The sequence below is a fragment of the Triturus cristatus genome, chromosome 4_1, assembly GCF_964204655.1.
Source record: "Triturus cristatus chromosome 4_1, aTriCri1.1, whole genome shotgun sequence".
NCBI lineage: Eukaryota > Metazoa > Chordata > Amphibia > Caudata > Salamandridae > Triturus > Triturus cristatus.
Genome location: NC_140585.1, coordinates 881413000 through 881425155, shown reverse-complemented (window position 1 = coordinate 881425155; position 12156 = coordinate 881413000). Strand labels below are relative to the sequence as shown.

The 12156-nt window shown below is 42.8% G+C and overlaps 1 protein-coding gene across 1 annotated transcript in view; it reads right to left on the bottom strand.

Annotated features, from left to right (window-relative positions):
- The window catches only part of LOC146855703 (uncharacterized), a 1104791-nt gene that overhangs the window by 212097 nt on the left and 880538 nt on the right, over nucleotides 1-12156 (bottom strand). Inside the window, exon 89 of the mRNA XM_085653597.1 lies at nucleotides 7178-7213. Within this exon, the coding sequence (XP_085509723.1) occupies nucleotides 7178-7213 (36 nt within the window). The remainder of the gene's footprint in view (nucleotides 1-7177; nucleotides 7214-12156) is intronic.

Genomic DNA, 12156 nt, shown 5'->3' with positions numbered 1-12156 from the left:
TGGTCCGTAGTAAATGTCTTTTTAGAAAACCTTACCCCGCATTTGCACTTTACCGTATACCGCTCCCCGGTCCACCACGGCTTTTGGTGCCGATCGTGTGGAGGGACGCGGCTCCTCCCTTTGGCCTGGCACTTCTGGCAGGGTATATAAACCTCATGCCTGCACGACCGCGCAGTGGACGTGCGCAGCGGGCGCGCCGCTGGCGCGCCGAAGACAAGCCCATCTGCGCCTGTCCGCGCCAGGACGGCTCCAGGTGCCAGGAACTCTGCCGGTGTGTCAGTCATTATTTCTTGTCTTCGCAACTTCTTCAGGTGAGACAAGGTCTATCACCATGCCCCCTTGCTCATAAAGTTGCGAATTTGGAAGGTCCTTTCGCTTGCCCACACTGTCTTTTCTCTTGTACTGCTACTCTGTCGGATATAGAAGGCAATATTGCCAATAGGAAAAATTTGACGGAGAGGGGTTTGGCTGTCAATAGTTTTGCAAGGCCCTATCCCTTAAAACAGGCTAGCTCCTGGAAAGGGTTTCTGTCAAATGCAACCGAACTCTGGGATTTGTTGAGTTCTGTTTCTTTTGATCTTGGCTTTGTTACCGAAACATGGCTTAAATCCAGCTCCATGCCTGATATTGCCCTTGCCCTCCCACAACACTACCGCATCCTTAGCTTGGATAGAGTAAGAAAAATGGGGGGAGGGATTGCAATTATATATAAAGAGGCGACAAAAGTCACAATGATTGACTCCTTCCAAGATAACACAATGGAAATGTGTATATTCAAAATTGAGGTCACGTCCCAAGAAACTATAAAAGGCGCTCTTGTTTACCACCCTCCAGGGCTATTAAAAGATTTTAATTTTAAAATAATGGAAAAAATGAGTCCTTATATAATTGCCTTCAATGCAATTTCTGCTACTTGGAGATTTTAATCTCCATTGTGAGGAAAAGGAAAACTTAGAGGCGTCGAGTTTTCTAGCTAATATGGCCACTTTAGGCCTAAATAAAATTAATTCTGGGCCTACACACTCAGCGGGTCATACTCTAGATATCATACTCTCTACATCCCCTCATATTGTTGCTGATCCTGCTTATCTATTAATATGGTCAGATCATTTTATGATTCCATTTAAAATTCAGAGTAATTGCAGACCCCTATTGATGGAACGTTCTGTGAAAGGTCCTCAAAGACGATGGCATTAGGTTACATCTGAATCTTTCTATAACATTTTTTCCCCCCCCCCTGTTTTTAGCGAGTTCATGGATAGCTCCACAAAACTTACGATTTTTAATACATCCTTAAGTGAGGTGATTGATTAGGCCTGGGACAAAATTCCGTTCCGTTCGCGGAAATTGCGATAGTTTGGCATTTTCGCGTTCCGCGGAAAGCGCGAAAATGTCAAAATTTCCGCATCCCGCAGCTTAGCGATAATTTGTTTCTTGCTCGCGCTGTGAAATAATACATTCTCGCGTGCGCGCGATCGCCTTACCTGAATCCCTGCGTTCGCCGACAAGTTTTCCCGATCCGGTCGCGTTCTCCACGAGATGTTGGATTGTTGGTAGCCATTTGCGCTGTCTCGCGACAGTTCGCGCCCGCAGTAACGTCATGCGTTGCGCGATCACGTCTTTCTTCTCGCGATCATGCACCGCGAGACAAGTGAAAACAAGATGGCCGCGCCCGCAAGCAACCGCATGGGTAAGTTGGCGAGCCGCGACCACGCAGAAAATACCGCGAACGGGCGGGAAAAAAACTTCCGCATCTTCGCGATATTTCCGCGTGTTTGTGGAGATTTTTAACATTTTCGTGATAATTTGCGAAAGTGAATTTCGCAAATTCCACCCACCCCTATGATTGATACACTGGCGCCCATGTCAAACCAGCTTGGCAATACTAGGGGAAAAAAAAGTGAAGAATGGTATACTGATGTATTACGCAGTGAAAAATCCTGGTGCAAAAACTTAGTAAAGTCTTGGTGTAAATCCCAGTTGGAGACTGATAAATTAAGATTCAAACTGGCCCTTACTAACTATCATAAGAACCTGAAAAAGGCACGTAAAGACCATTTTATAACCAAACTTGACCAGGCAGGCAATACATCAAAAGACCTTTATAAGATTCTTAAAACCCTTACCCATCCTACTGCATGTGTACAGTTGAGCATCCCTTCGCAGGGGCTCTGTGACAATCTAGCCACATATTTTGATGACAAAATCAATTTGATCTATGAACAATTTCCCCAAGAAATTGACCAGGGGCTACCTGTCAACTCCGAAATAGTACTGAGATTCGACTCAGGAGATGGTCTGAAACAGTTTAAACATATTGACGTTTCACAAGTGGAAGCCATGCAAAAAAGGCTAAATCTGGATCTCCCTTGGATATTATGCCTGCACATAAGTTTGCCCTTTTAGCCTCTTCTCTGTATGCCCCATTGCTGAGATCTTAAACTCATCACTATATGAAGGCAGTGTGCCTTTAGACTGGAAGGCCGCTCAAGTAATACCCATTAAGAAGAAAGATAAGGTGTCCGCTGAAGTGCTCTCCAACTACCGTCCCATTTCGCTTTTTCCTTTAATGGGTAAGATAGCGGAGAGCCATGTTAACACGCAGTTAATGGATTACTTTGAGATTAATGGCATCCTTGACCCTTCAAAGTCCGGATTTAGATCTAACTACTCAACGGAGACAACCCTCATTGGGGTCACTGACTATATTAAAATGGCCTTAGATGACAATAAAGGAGTGATGCTGGTCCTATTGGACTTAACCGCATCCTTTGACATGGTCTCTCATCAGAAATTGATACTCCGACTGACAGAGACCGGTCTGCAGGAGCTGGCGCTTAAATGGCTTGTTTTTTTTCTGAACCAGCACATGCAAACTGTCAATCTGGGCCCACTCCACTCACGAACTTGCTTGAGCCAGACGTTATTCAATATCTACGTGGCCCCCCTTGCTAAAGTCATCCGAAAGTATGGCTTCATGCCATTCTCTTATGCAGACAATACTCAATTACTCCTATCCTTTGATAAGGATATGGAGTCAGTTGATCAGCATTTTGCTGAAGGCATGTCTGCCATAGCTGACTGGATGACGGATCATTTCCTGCAGTTGAATGCGGCCAAAACCGAAATCTTGTTGTTTGGTCCTGCACTTACCTCCTGGTCGCCTGCATGGTGGCCGACGGTGCTAGGCCCTGCCCCCTCTCCTACTTTGGTGGCTAAAAATCTAGGAGTCCAGTTGGATGCACGGCTATCAATGAAAGATCAAATAAAGACCACCGTTGGGACCTGTTATCGCACCCTGAGTCTTTTGCGCAGAGTGTTCATTTGGCTGCCTCTCGAAGTATGCAGAACCCTAGTTCAGGCTCTGATTATAGGTCGCCTTGACTATTGTAATGCCTTACTGGCCTCTGCGAATAAGGCCCTTCTTAGCAGATTACAGATCATTCAAAATGTGGCAGCACTCTTAGTCCTTAATAAACCACCTCGCACCACCTCCGGGCCACTTCTGAAGTCGCTTCATTGGCTTCCTATTCGCCAGAGAATAAAGTTTAAACTCTGCTGCTTTGCCCATAGAGCTGTTTTTAGCAAATGCCCGAGTTATATGGCAGATAAGTTTAAATTGTATCGCCCAAACCGGTGTCTTAGATCAGAAAACAAAGGGCTGCTGGCGGTCTCGCGCTTTAAGAAAATTCAAACTGGAGGTAAAACAGTTGCCTTACTGGCCCCTAAATATTGGAATTCCTTACCAGAGGAGCTTCGAAAATGCTCTAGCTTCACATGCTTCAGAAAACTCCTGAAGACTGAATTATTCAAGGTCTGAGTTATGGAAATCTTTGCCAGTCTGCTCTGTTTTCTATGTCAGCGCGGAGATACCCCTGTGGGGGTGATTCCTGCGCTTTACAAATTCCCTACATACATACATACATACATACATGCTATTACACATGTTCATAAATACGTGTTTGGTTTACAAACTGAACTTTTCAAAGATTTCAAAAACTGTCACATTGAAGCACAAGAGGAATCATTATGAGACCCACATATTGTGAGAAGGTAATACTGCCCCAATACATTGATATGTGGCTTGTTGTTTATCATGCATCATATTATCCACCTATTCAGAGTTCTAAATCTCTAAATGAGGCATAACATAGTAATAACACGTTTTCCACTGTTCTGAGATGCAATACTCAAATTACTGTAGCATTTCCTCATACAAATTCTGCCAAATCAATTTTGTGCTGGGAAAAACTGCGATAGTTTTGCACAAGTTGAAATCCTGATAGAAGTGCAGACTTCAGGGCAATAACCTAAACTCCACATTTTAGACATATATCTGTTAAGATGTGTTCCATAATCCTCACACTGCTCCACCCCTTGCTCTAAAAAAGAATCCATCATTAAAAACACTTGCTCTTTAAATAGGATTTGTATTTTTTACAACACTATGGGGCTTGGCTGCCGGAGCGTCACTTTTTAATTTTATTATTTTGCATCGCAAGTCTTTCAGTCATATCTATGAGGTCAAGCAGAGCCACTTTGCGTGGATTTGCTTGGACTCATAGAAAAGGAGTAATGCAAAGCAGCACAAGTCGCTGCGTTGCCTTACTCTGCATCATGGAGACGTTCTGTGGGTGTTGCGGTGGGTTTTTCCAAGCAACACCCATGGATTTTTAAGTTGCCCAGATTTACTTAATCACCTAAACCTGAAGCAGCGCCAAAACTGTATGTCTACCCAGAGCAGGTGTAACAAGGAAAATATTTTTATTTCTCTTAGTTTATTCCTCTTTCCATGTGTGCTGCAGTCTGCAGCACACATGGAAAGAGGAATACGCCTCTCTTGATGGTTTTAGAGCTGGAGGGTGCCCCTTCCTGCACAAAAACAATCCTGCATGCAACGCAGACACCATTGCACCACGGTGATTGGCGCTAGGCAGAAAATTGCACACCAGCAGGGGCAAAGGACAGGAATGTGCCGTATTTCATAAATACGGTGCATTTCTGCCCTTTCACATTGACGTAGGACAGCACAGCAAGAAGACTTGGGGCACTGCCCTTAGCCAATTTCTCGTGAATGAGGGCCTATGTTGTTTATGAGTTGATTTCACTTGACGGCACCTCCACTGTCAAAACTGATACAGCACCATTGGCTGAATACCTCCAAAATGTAGAATGATAATGCATCAAAAAAATAAATAGCTCGTTTTGTTGAAATGGCGGGTAATATTGCATGTATGATAACTAATTCCGTTGAGAAATGAAAATTCCATACAACATGAAACTTCCCTTTCAAATCTGTGGATCAAGCAATACTGTCTCCCCTACCAATAATGATCATAAAATTCAGAATGGCCTTCTAGCTTCAACATAAACGCCAGTGAAACCATTATTTCACACCACCCTCCATCCCACTACTCCTATGAGAATAAAACATCTCGAGATCATGGAATAGAAAACCCTCCACTGGTGTATCACAGTCAGAAATGGTTTCAAATTTGTCAATCAAACTACAAAAGCTCTAAAACTGAAGAAACTGTTCCGACCTCCTTGAGAAACCCCAAATATGTGGAAGTCCTGTCCAGAGTAGAACTTCTGAAGATTTTGAATTGTACTAGTCAGTGGGAATTCCATCATGCTAACTCCATGACTTAACAACATTTTCACCATTGAGCAGCTTTAACGCTGTTGTAAAGACAATGATATGTACATCATACCTAGAGCTAGAAACCTGACACGATATGTGCAGATTTTTCACAGGAAATTTCTGCAATCAAAATGGAATTAACAGAACAGGGTAAAAAAAAAAAAAAACTAACCTGCCTCCTTACGGGAAACCCTGCCTGAGGTCAATTGGATGGGGAATGTGACCAGCTGCAGAGTGCCTCTTCCTTAGAGGTAAATCTGAGGTCAGCTCATATTTATGGAATTACCACCGGTAAAACCGGATTTAGATGGAAATTCTGTCCATTGAGCTGTACTTTAGCAAAGTAAGCCATTTTGGGTCAAATCCTGCCAGTAGATTTACTGCTGATATGGTGCAATGCCAGAGATGTCTATGTATAGTGAATTTTCCAGTTTTATTTCAGGACTGTAAAATCCCTTGTCAGTGGAAATTCTATTTTTGCTAGCCACACTCTAAATTGGGCCTGAGAACTTCTGTTAAGACCAGAAAGCTGAACATCAACAAGTTCCAGAATAATTTGATTCTAACTAAATCTTTCTTAGGGGTGTTCCACATCATCTGAAGGATTATGTGCCTAGACTGAAGCTCCTTGCCTCTTCTTATATAATACATAAAGAGCCTAAACACCTGCTGCAGGAACTGATGTCCAGGAGCCCATTAGTACAATCAGTGTATAGAAGAAACCCAGACATTACAAACTCAAAAACCAAAACCCTCACAGTTATGAAATATCTGCAAATATTACAGAATGCAAATCAGACAGACACTAGATAGCAGACTGCCAGTGAATGTTATAAAATCACCATCTAAACTTCATAAGTCTAAAGATTTCTAAAGTGAAACAACGTACTGAATATCAATCTCACCAGATAATATCTGTCAAGTTATTTTTTAGACACAGTGCCGACCTGGTTCCACTGATAAAAGGAGTAATTTACAGGGAACACCTTATTCCAGCAGGCAGATTGCACGCCCCCGGTGCCATGCATATGTGGGGCCCCGTAAAGCCCAGATTATAGAAATCAAGGATATGATGGGCGAGAGGGGTGGAATATGTCATTGGGACTGTAAAATGTACAATTGCTTTCTACAAATTTTACATCAAAGATGTTAACATTTCGAGGTTGTAGCCAAGTGACAAAGCTTTGATCAGAATCCGAACCTATGGGTTCAGAGGTCTCCCATTGAACACCAGCCCCCCACCCCCTCTTAGTGTTAGATTATCAAGTGATAAATCCTACGCAACTACTGAATAGCTCTGAGTCTTACGAAATCCAAAGGCAAATTTCACTTGATTACGGACTCTCTGTGGATGTTACAAAATCCGCATCTGAATCTCACCTAATTGCATACTTATGTTTAATGTACCCCATTTGGAAACACGATTCTAATGGATATTGCCAACCCTAGAGCTAAAAGCTATTGAATTACAGGCTATTGGTGCAAATGAGGCAAAACTTCTGTCCTATTCGATAAGTGAACTCATTGACTTACCGCAAGACCAGGAAGCCCGGGCTCTCCAGATTCACCCTGTTGAAATGGAGGAATTACATTGTGGTTAGACATTGGTAGTAACACCAGATTCACCCAGTAAACAGCTTTTATTGCTGTGAAGGTGAAGGTCGAAGTGTAAAATGCAAAGATTTGTTTCATTTTTGAAACTTTAAATATAGCACACAGAATTATATGAGATATAAGTACACAAACCCTCAATGGAAAAGATGAAAGCTGTGTGCTGCATACATGTGCAACTAATTTCCAAACACTTGGTGTACAGCAAACACACATTCTATTTACAGTTTTAAACAAGTTACTCATGAGAGGTAGACATTTAAACCATAATCCAAGAGACTTATGTAGACTTAAGCCCCACAGCCCCCGACACACCAAATCCAGATTTTTTCATATGGTGTGTTCCTTCACATCATGACATATCACAAAATTAATGAAGGCAATTCCTTTTTTAATGAGCCATATGTAACAGTTTGGAGTGCTGCTGTAAATTGATCCAGGCATCTACCTTTTGCAGTGATGAAGAATGAATCATGTGCCTGTGGCATTGTAGGTGTGTGTTATGAATTATTCTACTGCGTGCCACAGATGGTGATGTTATAAAACCTTTAAAATATTCAAGTTCATAGTGAAGAAGCCCTTCCTATTTCTAAAAGGGTTTTTTAATAAAAAATGATTACGTCAGAAAGAAAAGATTCACTACGATGGAAAGATTCCGTAAACATGTAATTGAGTTCACGTTGAACAGGTGATCCATTGATGAGTAATTTAAGCCAGAAAAAAATCAGCAAGAAAAACTTTGATTTCAATTTCTAAATACTTACCTCTCAATAGGCGATAGCTAGACGCCCCTGCCTTGTTCACAAAACTTCACTCTCTGTGGGATAGAGCAAGGGTGAAGGATATAGCAAAGGCCAGCTGACGCTTGACATCAATTTATAAAATAATGTCTCCCTGAGTATAGATAGGAGCATTTTCCAAATTAAAATCACATTCTGTGCGTGTTAATACAGTTTCAGCTTTTTATTTTTTTGTGCAACCGTGTTATTGTTAATTAAGGAGTGCTAAAACCTACTTAGAACATATGTAGTCGCATGAAGTGCAATTAACAACCACATATGTAGTTATGGACGTATAATCTAATAATGGAATAAGTATGTTGCATTCTATATGTTTGCAGCTTCCTGTGACATTGAATTGTTTTCAGGACTTTTGCAACCATAGTAATCAGTAATCTCGTTTTCAAACCTGGAAAAGGAAGACGGATTTTGAGAGAATCATGAGACCAGAATTCTACACATAAGTGATATCTTTACTTCAAAGCAATGTTGTGCGTCCTCGAGGGGAAGATCCTGATACCTGCACATTGGATACATTTTTGCTGAGAGAAACAACTTTCTGTCATGCCAGATGTCGCAGCTACGACCCCTAGCTTGCAGCTTGTGACCCCTAGCACTGCCTGTGCGACCCCTGGCCTCAGAGGTGGCAAAATCAGTTGCAGGAATACAGTGACAGCTAGTACTTATGGACGTTGTTTGGGACTCCACTCACTTTGTCTTCAGTAAGGCTGGGCACCAAACTCCGCTCCGTCAGCAGAGTTTTCGGAGCTTTGCCAACTCCGTGCTCCGTTGGGAACGTGGAGTTCAGGCAAAAATTCCAACTCCGCGGTGGAGCCGAGTTAGCCCCTGCACCCACGCCCAATTAAAGAGTAGGAAATAAACACTTACCTGCTCTGGCGTCTCCGGGCTGCCCTCCTCCTTCGCCGTGGTCTCCTCCTCGCCGTCAACCGTCCTCGACGGTCACAAACCCCTACGTTGTACGTCTTGGGAGGACTGCGCATGCTACGTAGAGCGGAGTTTTTTGGAACTCTGCGAGCTCCGTGGAGTGGGAAAAACTCTGTAAACTCCACAAACGAAGCGGAGCTCACCGCCCAGGCCTACTTTCAAGGCTCTGCATCATTCTAGACAAGGTCTACCCAATCTTCCTAAGCAATCCCAACCAAGCCCAAGTCATAGCTGCCTGTATTTTGCCATGGACCAATTACAACAATGGCCTCTACGAAGGCTTGCTGTCATAAGTCCCGGCATAATTACAGTGTGTACTGCAGTGCAACTGATTTAGCACCTGACAAGAGAGATCAAATTCTTCCGCACAAAGAGATATCCATTGGATAGTGGTGAAAAAATAAATTAAATTTGAATGCCTTTATTTAATTCACAGAGAACTGTGTGCACCTGCATCCTTGGTGTTAAATACTCTCTTCTGCCCTTATGTTCTGATGGGTTCTGTCTGTTCAAACAGTTTGCTTTTGAAGCCTCCAAGAATCAAGCAGGAGTGCTTGAATGGAAGGCTACTCACAGATATACGATTCAGGCATTGGAGGCAACGGATGCTGCATGAGTAGACTATTGTCACGTTTCAGAGTTGTAGACCAATCTAAAACCCATTATGTCACTAAATACCTGCGCTGGTAGCCCCCTGATGTAGGAATTGGCAGAGAAACAAGGAAGTGAGTGAGGGAGAAATTCTGGACTGTTGTGCACATTGTTTCAAGAATCGTCTGTTGCAGGTGACTGTACCACACGTTCTAGATGTTTGAGCTTGGTAGATCTACACCATCTGCAAGACAGAGGGGAGATGATAAGTATTAGGGGTGGGCAGAATTTTTTATTCTGCATGGTGGAGTTGGAGGTATTTTGTAACTTGCATTACTCATGTAACCCGAAATTAATAATAAATTCTGCCGCTCCCACCCGTGGAATTAAGCACTGGTCATGTGGTCCATCTGAGTTTGGATGACAGATCTCAACGACCCTACAGAACACAAGTGTAGAAAACACCCAATACCCACAGGAGGTGAAGGCGGGAAAGGGGCGGTGAGGTGACGCATGACGGGACGCGTGATTGCTTCGTGTTGCCTGACTGAGGCCAGGCACTACCCAGGCCCTGTTGCTGCTTCCACTAGTTTCCTCTGCCATTCTTTATACTCTCTGTGAGAAGTAACTGCCTCCAGTCTCACATTTAGATACTGTCTATTCTTTCCATTAGCGGTGTCTGTCCAGTCATCGCTCCCACTCTGGGCTTGTTGCTCTCCATCCTGCCAATCATGGCCTCTTTGGGGCAGGTCCGCAGCTCGCTGAAGAAAGCCAGGCAGCCGCAGCTCCTCAGTTTTTATGATAATAACATGTTTTACTATTATTTAATTTTTCCTTTTGTCACTGGTCAGACAGCAGTGGGGTGGTGCTTCTCCACCTTAACCGAGGAGCTGACGCTGGTCCTAATAGCTGAAAAATTGTAATAACAGAGAAAAACTATATTTATAAAGCAAGCCCTGCCTTATTACTGCAGACAGAGAGGTTTTATATGTTAATGAATTGTATTAGGGAAGAGAAAGAAGTACATCAAGCTTAAGGTTGAAACTCAACTTGGTCTGTTGCTAACGGTGGAGAGGTTCATTACTTCCATGACCAACACAATAAATACACTTGGCCCCAATTCGAAAGGGCTTGCAATTTCAATCTTTAAATCAAATGTGACTTTCTGGTTCAGCTTTCTGCTCCCAAACTATGACAGCTTGTAAAATGTGATCAGATACCATACCTTTGGAAGAGAAGAAAGTGTTTGCAAACATTATGTTAGATGAATTGTCCTTAAGGGTTTAACAACCTTGCATCTAAGGGCCTTTTCATACCGGATTTTAATGCATCATTTCTGTGGCAGAAACTCTAGTAGCCCTAATATCAGTGGCACATAAGTGCAAAATAAAGAATTTAAGCAGTTTGAGTGCTTAACAGATTTTATAGAGGTTGATGTAAGTGGATATGGGACGGCTTTAACGCAAACGTCAGAACTGGAGCAGTAATGCGTCTTTGCTCCAATTGATGGTAGAACAGCACACTAATACCTGGGTGAGAATACCCCTAGATCATGAGAGGCACTCATCTCCCAGCATACCAGAGCACCAGTGGCTGAAACAAAGATGCATTTTATCACCCCTGTTGTTTAATGTCTATATTCCAGATTTGCATCAAGCAGTATCTGAAGGATATTCCCTCCTCCAATGTCGGGTTGCAGCACAATAACAAATGTTAATTATGCCAATGATACAGTGCTTATTGACCAAACATCATGGATCTTTCTGTGTCTATTAAAAGAATGTGAGATATATATGGTCAAGAAAGCAATATTTAAGTAAATAAGTTGAGTGGTATCTTGTCCCTTGAGGAGCCTTGCTTGGACCAGACCATGTGTGTTGTACTTCAGCTCAGACCAGCGATGCACACCAACTTTGTACAGATTTATTTGCTTTTGCCACAAAAACTGTTGGAAAAAGTGGAATCACTGTGCTTTTTGAAAATTTCACTAAGTAGAAATACATCCCGGTTTCCCTCTCGACCCTGAATCTGCCCCTCTACTCTGGTACTAGCAGGCCCTTCCTACCGAGGCGTGCCATTCCTGCCTGCCTGCTGATTGTTCCCCAGCCGATCTCTTCACCGGTAGTCCTTCTGTGCGGGGTCTACCCTTCATAACACATATATATATATATATATATATATATATATATATATATATATATAATTATCTACTGGCGGTCTCCAGTAGATAGTTAATCGTTAGGACCGAGTTTCCATAGGAAATCTGAAAATTCTATTTTGAATAACTTTGGCGCCGGTTGACGAATCCTCGCGAAATTTTCAAAACTAATGAGGCGCTCCGCTCAGCTCCTACCCTGAAAGTCTCGGGGTGATTCGTCAAGCGGGGGCTGAGAAAAAAGCGGGGTCCCAAAACGCGTTTTCCCCATGCATTTTCCCATAGGACCTTTAGTCGAAGGTACAGCCCGAACGGCAGAACAGAATTACTTGAAATTTGGCAAAGAGGTAGTCCTCAGGTCAGGCATGTGCCTTTTGCATATATGGTGCCAATTTGTTCAGTAGTTCCTGAGAAAATTGCATTTAAAAGTA